General features: G+C 46.8%; 1 protein-coding gene across 1 annotated transcript in view; it reads left to right on the top strand.

Annotated features, from left to right (window-relative positions):
• Window positions 1-7,321: 7,321 nt before the first annotated feature.
• The window catches only part of slc41a2a (solute carrier family 41 member 2a), a gene marked incomplete at both ends in the record, with an annotated part of 166,514 nt that continues 160,064 nt past the window's right edge, over window positions 7,322-13,771 (top strand). Inside the window, 4 exons of the mRNA XM_084335131.1 lie at window positions 7,322-7,454; window positions 8,145-8,180; window positions 8,263-8,280; window positions 8,467-8,774. Of these exons, the coding sequence (XP_084191257.1) occupies window positions 7,322-7,454; window positions 8,145-8,180; window positions 8,263-8,280; window positions 8,467-8,774 (495 nt within the window). The remainder of the gene's footprint in view (window positions 7,455-8,144; window positions 8,181-8,262; window positions 8,281-8,466; window positions 8,775-13,771) is intronic.

Genomic DNA, 13,771 nt, shown 5'->3' with positions numbered 1-13,771 from the left:
CCTTTCACTACCACACTACAGAAGGTTAACCTTTCACTACCACACTACAGAAGGTTAACCTTTCACTACCACACTACAGAAGGTTAAGAAGGTTAACCTTTCACTACCACACTACAGAAGGTTAACCTTTCACACTACCACACTACAGAAGGTTAATCTTTCACTACCACACTATAGAAGGTCAACCGTTCACTACCACACTACAGAAGGTCAACCGTTCACTACCACACTACAGAAGGTTAACCGTTCACTACCACACTACAGAAGGCTAAGAAAGTTAACCGTTCACTACCACACTACAGAAAGTTAACCGTTCACTACCACACTACAGAAGGTTAACCGTTCACTACCACACTACAGAAGGTTAACCGTTCACTACCACACTACAGAAGGCTAAGAAGGTTAACCGTCTGTAGTGTGGTAGTGAAAAGGGTTAACCTTCTGTAGTGTGGTTGTGAAAGGGTTAACCATTTGGTAGTGTGGTAGTGAAAGGGTTAAGCCAGGGCCCCCACCCCCACCTGAGAAAACCAATCAATCGATCAATCAACAAATCAAATTCAACTTGTGAGACATTGAGGTTACCCTCATGTACAGTGATGACGAGCGTACGAAACAAAGACACAGTTCATCAGCAAATTCATACATATAGGCACAACAAATAAGCAATAATACATGAGAACCAGTGGAATATCATGAATATTGCCACGGCTGTGATGCGTCCGCAGCCACGAGAGCGAAGCTCGAGTGGCGTAGGCATAACAGAGTGGCAATATTCATGATATCCCACTGGTTCGAGTGTATTATTGCTTTTATACAGCAAGTTGCACTGTCTGGAAAAATATGGGATGAATACAGACAATTCTAGGGTCTTTTATATCGATTTCAGTTAACTTGACGTAGAAAAGATGTCTCGTCCTAAAGATGTGTCGTTGCTATCGAATTTCAAATGGAGTAGGCTATCAACCAGCTTGGCAACGCAAACAAATGACGTATTAGTCTAATTTAACATACCCGTTAACTATAAACGAGTGGATAGATATAGAGGACGGGCCTACGTCTAACGGTATTCATAAAAACAGCATTATTAGACATGCCAATCCAACTAAAGATGAGCTGGACGTGCTGGAGGAAAGCCGCAATTAAACCTTCAACACCACCAAGTCGACGGCCTGGGCATTGAACAGGAACTGTCCGAGGTGCTGATGACTTTTTCCGACTTTCGCTTGCATTAGACTCCTCTATATCTATCCACTCGTTTATAGTTAACGGGTACGTTAAATCAAATGTAACGTTGTCTGCGGAGTAGGTCATGTTGACAGTTTCCGTTTCCGTTCCCTGTGTCTCTGTGTCTCTGTGTCCCTGTGTGTGTCTCTGTGTCTCTGTGTATCTGTCTCTCTGTGTCTCTGTATTTCTGTGTCTCTGTGTCCCTGTGTATCTCTGTCTCTGTGTCTCTGTGTGTGTCTTTGTTTCTCTGTGTCTCTGTGTATCTGTGTCTTTGTGTCCCTGTGTCTCTGTGTCTCTGTGTCCCTGTGTCTCTCTGTCTCTGTGTCTCCGTGTCCCTGTGTCTCTGTGTCCCTGTGTCTCTGTGTCCCTGTGTCTCTGTGTATCTCTGTGTCTCTGTGTCCCTGTGTATCTCTGTCTCTGTGTCTCTGTGTCTCCGTGTCCCTGTGTCTCTGTGTCTCTGTGTCTCTGTGTCTCTCTGTCTCTCTGTCTCTGTGTCTCTCTGTCTCTCTGTCTCTGTGTCTCTGTCTCTCTGTCTCTCTGTGTCCCTGTGTCTCTGTGTCTCTGTGAGGAAAAGGGGTTATTGTGGAGCCCAATAGCGAACACAGGAGGAGAGAGAATGGAGCGGTTTAGGGTGTTTTAATAGTTCCCCCCAAACAGACAAGTAACAACGTTAGGTTATGACTATAACCAAGTTCTGTTAGTTAGGGGCGATGCTTGGCATCGCTACTGCACTATCTCGCGTACGTGCACGCGTACTGAATAAACCACAAATGTACCTCTAATACCAGTATTAGTCTGACCACACCCCTCATCAGCTTACCTTCATAAGCAGGTGTGTGGTCACCTGCTCTCCTCCTTCCCAAGCTTTCACCACAAGGTGAGGACAAGGGCTGCAGCGGCGTCCGATGCCAAGCATCGCCCCTAACTAACAGAACTTGGTTATAGTCATAACCTAACGTTCTGTATCGTTAGTGGCTTAGCTTGGCATCGCTACTGCACAAGGGAGGCCAAGCGGAGCCACTTGGCTGACAAATACACCCCGCTGACAGCCCCCCAAAACCATCAGAACAGGGAGGGCCGAGCCCCCCCGACCCCCCCTAATGGAGGGTAGCCCCCCTATTAGGGACGTCACGGGAGGGCGACGGACCCGACCGTGCGAAGAGGCACTCAAGCAACTCAACGCACAGGGTGAGCAGACCGTGGCTTGACCCCACGACTACACACACGCACAACCCGCATGCCACCCGGGAACGAACGGAGGAACAACCTCGTTACTGCCCCCAGAATCACGGGGTCAAGGGCAAACCCAACCCCGTGGCAAGGCCGTAGCAGCGGAGCACGAAGGAAGACCCAGACCCACCAAAAGGACTGGACTCCCTGGAATGGGGGCCCGGAGAAGTCCATGATGCCAGCATCAAGACCCCACCAGGTGGGCACGTAGTGCCCCGCCCCCCACATCGCCAGCGTATTCGGACAAAGGCCCCTCAGTTACTGCACCTGGTATTCCCAGGCGGAACCAACCAGGCCAGAACCTGCCCAGCTTCCGAGATCGGACGAGACCGGGCGTGTTCAGGTCGGTATGGCCGTAAGCCGAGCGGGCCCCGTCCCCCCAATAGTACACCGCCTGGCACACTGACCCTGCAGAATAGGCAGTCAGCATGGCCGTAAGCACACAAAAAAGGTTAACCAACGGAAGCAGGCAGCGCACCGGGGAAAAACCAGGCAACAGGCTGTTAACCCTAGCCTGGAGACTGCGGACGAGACAGGCGCCAGAGGGGACAGCTGAACACAGCCGCCCCGGCGGAAGGAGCGTAAGCTGGCGGTGTTGCATGACCAAGCCTCCATTTAACAACCCCCACCCAGAGGGGTCGAGGCAGAGAAGGCTGACACGATTGGCAGACGTCATGAACGTGCAGGGGCACCCTCAAACGGTGAACCCGGGAGTTGACACTGCTCCAACACACCAGGGAATCAACCACCTCGGTGTTACCCAATGCGGTGGTTGTTCCTATAACCCCTCAAGAAAAAACTCCAAAACACACCTGCGGGTATACACCGGCTATACCGCAGTACAAGTGTTTCAGTTTCCAAAAAGGGTTAACCCAGGCCTACGGGTCGCAAACATCACTTCGGACCGGGCCTGGCGGTACGGGAAGCACAGGGTCACCAGAGGAGGTCAAAAAACCACCCCCACAGGCCCCTCTTCGCCATGCGTGAGAGAGGAGCGAAAAATAATGGAGAACCAGCCCCTAAGCACACCGTACCTGGTATTCCCCGGCGGTCTCCCAACCAAGTACTAACCAGGACCAACCTGTGTAGCGGCCGAGATCCGACGAGATCGAGCGCGTACAGAATGGCATGGCTGTAAGCCATGACGACAGTGCTGAGTAAAAACATACCCAACCAGGGTCTCCATAGCGCTTAACCCTGTGACACCCAGACCGACCTGGCATTTTTCCCCCTGAAAAAAGCCCAAGTCCCTCAGGGTACCAGAACAGCAGATCTGCATCCCCGGCGGACAACGGGTTCAACTGATCTGGACCAGCGTGACCAGAACCAGTCCCGTGCCCTAACCACGCCGACATGCCTACTCCAGGAGAAGGGCAGATATGCGTGTTGATCTTAACATGAAAAGAAGGCGCCACCCAGACGTCGGGACGAACCGCGCCTGGTGGCCCACCCCAAGGGCGTGAGACCCCACTACATATGTTCAGATCCATCCCGTCATCATCCCCCAGACATGAACGAGAATCCGTCGACAACCCACCCAGGTCATGGGATGTGGTCGCCGGAAGAGGAAAAACCCCCATCTCAGTTGCTTTATAAAAACGCTGTTTCAACCACAAGCAACTAAGGCGTGCCAGTCAATCGCCTGTTTACAGCGAGCTAGCACTATACGTGCGTCGGGACACACCCCCATCAATGAACAGGCTATTTAGACCTGTCATTGAATCCCCAAGGCGCCCAGGGGAACGACAAGAGGGGTGTGACACTCCCTAACTCCAACACTTCTGGAATAGAAAGAAGGAAGCATCAACAGTATGTATCCCAGTCTACACAGCCGGGGTAAAAAATGTTCACATTTTTACATCCCACCACCCTCCCATAGGAAAGAGACGGGGATCCCCAGAGAGACTTCCCACGCGAGCTGTACAGATTGAAAAGAATATATTGCACCTTGAGCCATGTAAAAAACTGGTTTTAGGGCCTCCGGGGAAGAGGCACCGAACCCATACACACTCAATAAACGAATTGAATCGAATATACATACAATAGAAAAGGACCCTTCTAGAGGGTCCACTCACTTTGACAATCTGAGGAGGAAGGCTCTGTACTCTGATGGAGGCTTCCCCACATGGAAGAAGGAGTCCGAACTCACAGAAGGCCTGAGTAGGCGCTTGGTGAGGAGGAGCCCTGACCACCCCCCCTGAAACCAGATCCATCACATGGACCTGAACAGCACACGGAAGTCCTACCAACAGAGACGCGCACGGTGACGTACTCTATGGCGGGGGAATTCCTGCGGTGCACACGCCCAATATACCAGGCCGTGGGACCAGGAACTCCCTCCCCCCCCCCCCCCCCCCCCCCCCGTAACGTGCCGAACCGCCACGTGACGGGAACCTTGAAGGACAGGGGGTGTACCCCTGACCGACAGAACAATGGGGAGAGGAAAGGTTACCAGTTCACCCCTTTACGACCCCACACCCATGATACGACGTAACGACAAAAAGAGAATATGACACAGTCATAGTCAGCTCTATGAAGCGTTTCACAGCTCCACACAGCGCACGAGCTAACCTGCTATCTGATTTTTACTAAGGAAAAACACAGAATAGAGAGGGCTCTAAGAACCCCGGTCCAACATACACATGTGCTTCTGTGGCCAGTACAACCCAGTTGTAGGTCACATGACACACACAACCCATCATCACCTACAAAAAATGGCAAAAACACTCAACAGAGGAACGCCGTTTTTTTCACAATGAGAGAATACATCATTCTTGATTAGTATCGACCACAGGCCTTGCTAAGCACACATGACAGCAACCAAACCAATTTCCCTTTAGGAAATAAGTTTCTCCAGCAGATTTAGCACAACCTCAGCAATCAAGCTGAGAGTTACATCGTATCCCTACCACACAAAAGACACAATTAATGCACAACATGTCTGATAGGAGGTGATAAAGTCCCCAGGGAACCGGGGGGGGGAAACACAATCCTCCTATTTTACCCTCAATACGGCCAGTTAAAACAGGAAAACCTGTTAATGTGTGAACTCACTGTTCATTGTCATTACAGTCTGAGAAAGAACATTCTTTTACTCACTCGTCACCAAGCATAGCTTCATAGGTTAGTTGCCTTAGTAGTGAGTACACGGTACACATAAACACCATGATGTTTCTCACACAACAACCAGATCAATACATCACGACCTGCACGGAGAAGCTAACTGCCAGTGACAAAAACAGCTCACACACAACCCGCAACGTATCTCAAATGCATTGCAACAACACACGTTTTGGGAAAAAACACCGTTATTCACAATACATTTAGCAAGGTAAAACCAGAAGACGTGTTATGAGGTCTGGCCAACCCCGTACCTGCCCGGAACGCAGATCAGCGAAGTGCAGTCACAAGCCACCGTAGAACACAGCCGTCCCGTGTTGTTCGATCCGGGCAGCGTCGCCGCTCCACCAGTCGCTACAGTCCTCTTTGTTGACGCAATCCCCGTCTAGGCTCAGGCAGGGTCGACGAACATCCCCTGTCAAGGATGACGTCGTGGTCAAGAGTGTAAAACATGTTAAAAATCAAAGCACGTTCAACAGAATAGCATCAAGCTAACGGCTGCTCCAACCGTTCGGGTGCTATTGCTTCCGCTCGCGAGACGCCGATCTACGACGCACGCGATCAGGAGCGAGCTCCCGGCGGCGCGCGAGAAGCCAAGCTACCCCGCGCCAGGCCACCGACCGGCTAACCGTAAGCTATGAACATGTAAACAATGACATAACACTCACCCAGACAGGCCGCCGTTCTGAACCCTCCTCACTTTTTAAGAGAAAAGAGAAAACAAGACGTCAACACCGCTTCACAACGGTGACATTAACACGTCCGGCGGAATCAGCACAGTACCAACTGGCCTGTATAGCTGACTTTGAACATGAATCTGCCGCTATCGCACATTACATGCACATATCCCCTCGTGAAGGAATATTCTCATTTGGATATGAAAGATGGGGTCTTAACACGGTGACAGAGAGAATCCACTCGTCCAGAACACACAGGGATCACCAGTGTCAATGGTCGCGGCCCACTAGTTAAAACTATAATGGTCGCCAGACCAAGGCCTTCTGTCGCCTAGACGGCTAAACAAAGGACCCTAGCCTGGGGCCGGTTTCCATAAACTTTGTCAAGTAGCCCCCATAGCACTAACAGACAAGTGGAGCCCGCCAGCAAACACTACTCACCCAACCTGGAACGCACCGCTCCTCACAACAGCGGCATGTCCGACAGTTCAGCTGTGGCCTGACAGGTTTCACCCCAACAAACACAGCAAGGAACTGCAGTTGAGAAGCATGCAGCGGCGTGCTCCCAATACGAAAACCGGTGGAGGGTTTGTAGAATGATCATCATCTTCTAGACACTCCAGTACGAAGACAATATCGCCGTATTTTCTCGAAAATAGTGAGAGAGAAAATAAAGATATGATGTCAACGTATCCTTGTTTCCCAAGCTGTTCCTAATCCAATTTCTTCCATCATGGTGTCAAGTGTGGGGATCTACCGAGGCACCTCTTCCTTGTGGTGAAAGCGAGAAGGAGGAGAGCAGGTGACCACACACCTGCTTATGAAGGTAAGCTGATGAGGGGTGTGGTCAGACTAATACTGGTATTAGAGGTACATTTGTGGTTTATTCAGTACGCGTGCACGTACGCGAGATAGTGCAGTAGCGATGCCAAGCTAAGCCACTAACGATACAGAACTGTAAGAATGTTCAACAGTCGGGATGAATGTTCTTGGGGGGGTAGCACAGGGGTACTCCTTGGGCAGTACGAGATGGTCCTTGAGTAGGGGCACTCCTCGTGCAGTATGAGAGGATGGGAGACACTGGTTGTGTCGGGGTTGATAGCAGGAACTCCGTAGTCAAGTACCAGGCGGTCCAGACGGGCACGCTGGAACGGAGGTCCTGGTTGACACTGGAACGGATGTCCTTGGGCACAAGAGAGGGAGGTTAGAACAGGGAATTCAACAAGAGCGGGTAGCAGAGCTTCAGGTCGAGACGTTGTACCTGGGAAGGCAGTTTAACACTGCGACACAGGATGACTGGATCTGCCAGGTGATATAGAGCCTGCCTGATGAGGTGATCCCTTGCAGCTGCGCTGATTGCTCCTCATCTGGCAGGCTTGAGTCCTGATCGTGACAGTCTCTGTGTCTCTGTGTCTCTGTGTCTCTGTGTCCCTGTGTCCCTGTGTCCCTATGTCTCTCTGTCTCTCTGTCTCTGTGTCTCTGTGTCTCTGTGTCTCTCTGTCTCTCTGTGTCTCTGTGTCTCTCTGTCTCTCTGTGTCCCTGTGTCTCTGTGTCTCTGTGTCTCCGTGTCTCCGTGTCTCTGTGTCTCTCTGTCTCTGTGTCCCTGTGTCTCTGTGTCTCTGTGTCCCTGTGTCCCTGTGTCCCTCTGTCTCTCTGTCTCTCTGTCTCTGTGTCTCTGTGTCTCTCTGTCTCTCTGTCTCTCTGTGTCTCTGTGTCTCTCTGTCTCTCTGTGTCCCTGTGTCTCTGTGTCTCTGTGTCTCTGTGTCTCTGTGTCTCCGTGTCTCTGTGTCTCTGTGTCTCTCTGTCTCTGTGTCCCTGTGTCTCTGTGTCTCTCTGTCTCTGTGTCTCTCTGTCTCTGTGTCCCTGTGTCCCTGTGTCTCGTGGTCTCTGTAGTCTCTGTGTCTCTGTGTCCCTGTGTCCCTGTGTCTCGTGGTCTCTGTAGTCTCTGTGTCTCTGTAGTCTCTGTGTCTCTGTGTCTCTGTGTCTCTGTGTCTCTGTGTCTCCATCTCAGGGGAGGTGATCCGGTCAGGTCAGCAAGGTGTCTCTCTGGAGTGACAGCAGGAGTGAACGCCCGGCCCCGCTCCTCTTCACAACATGGTCGCCTCCGGGGCGCAGGGCGATCGGCAAGCTGCCGCAAGCGACTCTCTGGACCGAGGCCGATCTAACGCTGGTACACCGTACAGGCCAAGGCAGCTTGTACCCCGTTATCCTGAAGGTCAACAACAGCAACAACAACAACAACAACAACAACACCCAAACAGTAACATTCCACCATCAAACTCCTCTTATGAACTGCGTCCGTACACCGAGACGGACCCCCTGCTCCTCCCCCGAGGACTCTTCCAGGGGTCAAGGTTCGAGGGGAGTGTGGAGGAGAAGGCCCCTGAGCGGGGCGGGGCCAGGGGCGGGGCCAGGGGGGAGCCCGCTGAGTCGGTGTGTTCCATGGTGCTGCAGATACTGGGGCCCTTCCTGCTGGCGGGGCTGGGGACTGTCTCTGCTGGCATGCTGCTGGACGCTGTGCAGGTGAGGAGAGGCTCCTCCTGAGGCCTAGTGTGTGTGTGTGTGTGTGTGTGTGTGTGTGTGTGTGTGTGTGTGTGTGTGTGTGTGTGTGTGTGTGTGTGTGTGTGTGTGTGTGTGTGTGTGCGTGTTATATCTGCTATTATTGGTAGCTGCTCTATTTGGAGACAGCGTTGCTTTTTGTACCCATAGAGTAGATATAGTTTTACGGAAATGCTATTGCATCTGTTTTTTAAACATCATCTGTGTCAATATTGTATGTGTACGATGAATGCTGCACAGTCACAAACGTAATTGAATAACTCCCAATGAGGTAATTGCACTGTTAGTGTTTATGTCCTTAACCTGTATTTATGTGGACATAAATAAAGCATCTAAAATGCGTGTGTGTGTGTGTGTGTGTGTGTGTGTGTGTGTGTGTGTGTGTGTGTGTGTGTGTGTGTGTGTGTGTGTGTGTGTGTAAACAGCTAGTTGGGGAGCTGGGGGGAACTTCATGCAACATCTACCAACTGCTTTCATAAACATCTTCTAGGATTGATAAGAGGATTGTTCATTTTGACATAACAAACTTTGGAAGCTGTATATTTCCCTACTGCATTGCTATTGTGTTAATGTGTTGATGTGTTGATGTGTGTTAACACTTTGAGCGCCACGCCTGGTTTTCCGTTTTTTTCCGGCTGAATGCCACCATCGGCGCCAATGTTAACGTTAATATCGCCTAATCTATGTTTTAAATTATGGCTATGTGTCTAATCTGCCCATTGCATTATCAAAGACTATTTTCCAGTCAGTGCTGTGAAGGCAGATTGTTTTTTTATCGCGTCGTTTCCGTTTTAGAGCATTTAGAAAAGCCCCCGTTTTGATATAAAAACAGCTCATTCTGGAGCATTCTATGAAAATCGTCTTTTAGTGGAATATTCCACAACGTTGATATTCGTCGGCCTTTTTATGAATCGTTTTCAAATAAACGCTAGATGATCAATATTATACGTGCACGCAAGCACATTACGGCCGCGTGCGGATAATCGCTCCGTTGATTTCCTCACGGACTTTTACAGTGAAACCGAAAGAAGACATTTCACAAAACAGCTTATAACTTCATCAAACTTACTCTGATTATCCTAACACTGATAACATAGAGTCCTTACCTGACATCAGATGGTATCCAACTGGTATATTCCAATTCCTGATCACCATTCGAAAAAATCGATACGTGTATGGATCCAACGCGATACTGTAGATCTCCATGATCCGCGGGGATCTGAGGTTCCAGAATGAACTGTGGTAACCCCGGCTGGATCAGTGAACTGGAAAATGTGGAGTACCGGATTTTTTTCCCCATTCATTTTCATTGAGTCCATTCCAAAATCACTTATGTCATCTGGGAGACGACAGGGGGGCGCTTTTTTCCACAGTGATCGCCGGCGCCCCTCGGCTATACTCGGGTAGGCTCGGGTGATGCAATCATTTTTCAGATCGCTAAAAAAAGAAAAAGAAAAAAAAATCAGAGAAATCTCGTGAGTGGCTAGCAACCACCTATAAAAAAACCAGAGAAATCTCGTGAGTGGCACGGAAAGTGTTAACCAGGGGCGTTTTTAGGGTTAGAAAACATTGGGGGCTTAGAGTAATTAGAGATGAATACTGAATAACTAGAATCATTAGAGGTTCTCAAAGTGAGGTCCAGGTCCATGAGAGGGATCTGGGCAGTCCCCATAGAAAATTCAAAGTTAACAGGACCAAATCATCAGTTTCTTATTTATTTATTTAACCTTTATTTAGCCAGATAAAACATTGATCTGGTCCAAGAAGCCCCAACAGGAGTACAAATATACATATATACACATATATATACATATATATATATAATATATATACATATACTGTACATACATACACACATATACACCAATAACAAAATAAAAACACAGTTAAGAATCATACACATAAGCAAATAAACAAACAAACAAACAAACATATGCACAGCCTATGTACAAAAGAAATAAACAGTTCATCTCTAGTCTTTACAGTTTTCTTCAATTGCATAAACACTCAAATCAAAAGTATTACACAATTATCAAAACCTTACACTCAAGGAGCAAAATATAGGCCCATATTTGCACCCCTACAATGTCAGCCTCACACTTTTTGCAAAACAATACACACAGTGATTTGCAAAACACTAAACACACTTGCATTACATTAGACACAGAATGTCAAATTACCACACATATGAGCCAATTGGTTAAACACAGCAATCAGATGCACAAACACACCATTGCTTAATTGTAGATACACCAATCAGGTTTAAGCACTATAAAAATGCAGCAGGTGAGTTCACCTGTCTTCAACCAAAATGGAAGGAGAGTTGAAGTACTGTACACAGAGAACGTGAAAATATACAATACATTCACCAAACACTACACAAGACAACCAATGATGCAGACTGATGAAAATATAAATGTTCTCCCATTTTCCCAAATCAGTCAACATGGAGAATCACAACAAAAAATTATCTTGCCAGATCCAGCTAGGCAAAGAGATAATGTCTAGTATTTTCTGTTTAAATGTTTTCAATTTTGTTTTGTTTTACTGTAATTTTAACCTGTACTGGATACAGTATTTTATGTTTGTCTGATATTTGCTGAGCTTACAGTGTTATGCACATAGTAGCATGAAAACGGGGACATGTATTGTTGTGATTCTCCATGTTGAAATGTTGACTGATTTGGTTATATGGAGAGAAAATTTATATTTTTATCAGTCTGCATCATTGATTTGGGTATATGGAGAGAAAATGTTATTTTTTTCATCAGTCTGCATCATTGATTTGGGTATATGTAGATAAATAAATTATATTTCCATCAGTCACTCTACAGCATTGGTCTTGTGTAGTGTTTGGTGAATTTATTGTATATTTGCACATTCTCTGCGTACTTCACTTACAGTACTCTAATCACTGAGAAGTAGAATTGCTAAATGTGTTTTAGGTTAAGCACAGCAGTGTGTGTAACTGGTTCAAACAGAATTCATTCATATGAAACGTGTGTTTCATATGGTAACAAATGTAGTTTTTATAAATTAGTGTATGGTTTTGACAAGTGTTTAATTTAGCAAAGGATCTGAGGTGTTCTGATAATTGTGTGTGTGGTTGTGCTAATTGTGTGTTTTGAAACACCGGGCCCCGTTTTCAAAATCATGCTTAGGCAATCGAAAAAAAACTGTATTGTGTGTTTCATTATATGCATATGTTTCAGTCTTCTCATAAAAAAGAATTCGATTTTTGGGTCTTTTCCTGCCTTTGGTCCGCTTTGCATTCACATCTCAAATGAACCGCAGCAGGGTTCACTTGCAAGAGTGAATGAGCTTTCACACCACCCCAAACCAACCGGACTATCAGAGGAAATGAACCAGGGTTCGATTAAAGCTTATTATAGGACACTGGACATGGGTATGGATGGCTCCAGGTGCTGCTGCGTTAAAGTGCACATCTTCAATATCTGTACTATTTAAAAGCACAGTGCAGGACACACTCAAAGGTTATCGCACCTCAGAGATGGCAGTGGACATGTATGACAGGACAAAGGCCATATGTAATGGCCTTTGGATTGAGGAACATACTACCAGCCAAAGGAGGAAGCAGAAAAGGATGGACGAGTATGTAGTTGAGTCATCTTGTGGCACAAGCCTAGACCTGAGCTCAGGAGATCAGCTGAGACAGAGACTGTTATATCCAGTCGTCGACAGAATGCTGCACGAGCTTGAGAGCAGGTTCTCATGAGTTGGATAACAACTTATGAGAGGCATACAGGCATGTTATCCAGCCTCAGACCAGTTTCTCTCAGTGGAATTGCTGCAACCCCTCGCCACACATTACAATATCCAACTATTGCCAGAGGAGATCACAGTTGCAAAGTGTTTCCTGGTCAGGACAGGCAGAGATGCAGTCCCTACTATCCAAAGTGTCTTTTCCCTCTTGGATAATAATAATAATAATAATAATAATAATAATAATAATAATAATAATAATAATAATAATAATAATAATAATAATAATAATAATAATTATAATAATAATAATAATAATAATGCATTTGATTTATAAGGCGCCTTTCAGGACACTAAAAAAAAAGTCCACAAATCGGTGAATGAAAAAATTATAGGATCAAATGAAAACTACTTAATAAAAATGGATGTTTAAAAGTCCTAAAAACCAACAAAAAATACCAAACACTAACAAACATTCAGCACAGACAATGGGGATGCTGACATTAAAAAAAAAAGTAAAAAAAGTATAAAAAAAAAAAAAAAAAAAAAAAGCAGAAGAAAAAATGTAAACTATTTTTTTTTTAATTTTTTTTTAGATCCGGGGCTAGGAGAAAAACATCCGGGGCTAAAGCCCCGGAAGCCCAGGGCTAAAGCCCCGGAAGCCCAGGGCTAACGACGCCACTGGTGTTAACGTGTGTTAATGTGTTAACTCATTGGATGCCATGCATTAGCCTCATCCTATAGTAGCTACCACCAGCGCTGTAAACGGTGGGAGTCGCTCACCTTGTTTGCAGGGATATAACTATTAAAATATTATAGCTATATATGCAATAATATGGCCCATTTGACATCGAGTATCTATCGTTCAAGATGTGAGAAAGGAATATTTTTTCCATCCATACATTCTCATTTTATACCGTGGTGAATATAAGTATAGTTTTAGAGTTGTCTAGGGTAATTCCTGGAAGGCTAGTTATAGGCCGCAACGCATATTATACTTAATCCATTGGCATTTCGGCCCTATACACGCTACAATTAAAGATTCAAATGCATATGATTGGTATATTATGTTCCATCATGCATGCAGGAAAGGGGGGGGGTCGTTTCTGATGAATTGATTGTCAATAACGGCATTCGTTAGTACAACAGCATACGCTTATCAGGGCGATGGCTATGAAAACAATGGACAACCAAGCTGAAATTGACGTTAAATTGCTCTTACCTGTGGCCGATGAGAC

Source organism: Notolepis coatsorum (genome assembly GCF_963971535.1).
Source record: "Notolepis coatsorum genome assembly, chromosome: 18".
Lineage (NCBI taxonomy): Eukaryota > Metazoa > Chordata > Actinopteri > Aulopiformes > Paralepididae > Notolepis > Notolepis coatsorum.
The sequence above is the reverse complement of the archived record's forward strand: the minus strand, read 5'-3'. Positions and strand labels throughout refer to the sequence as shown.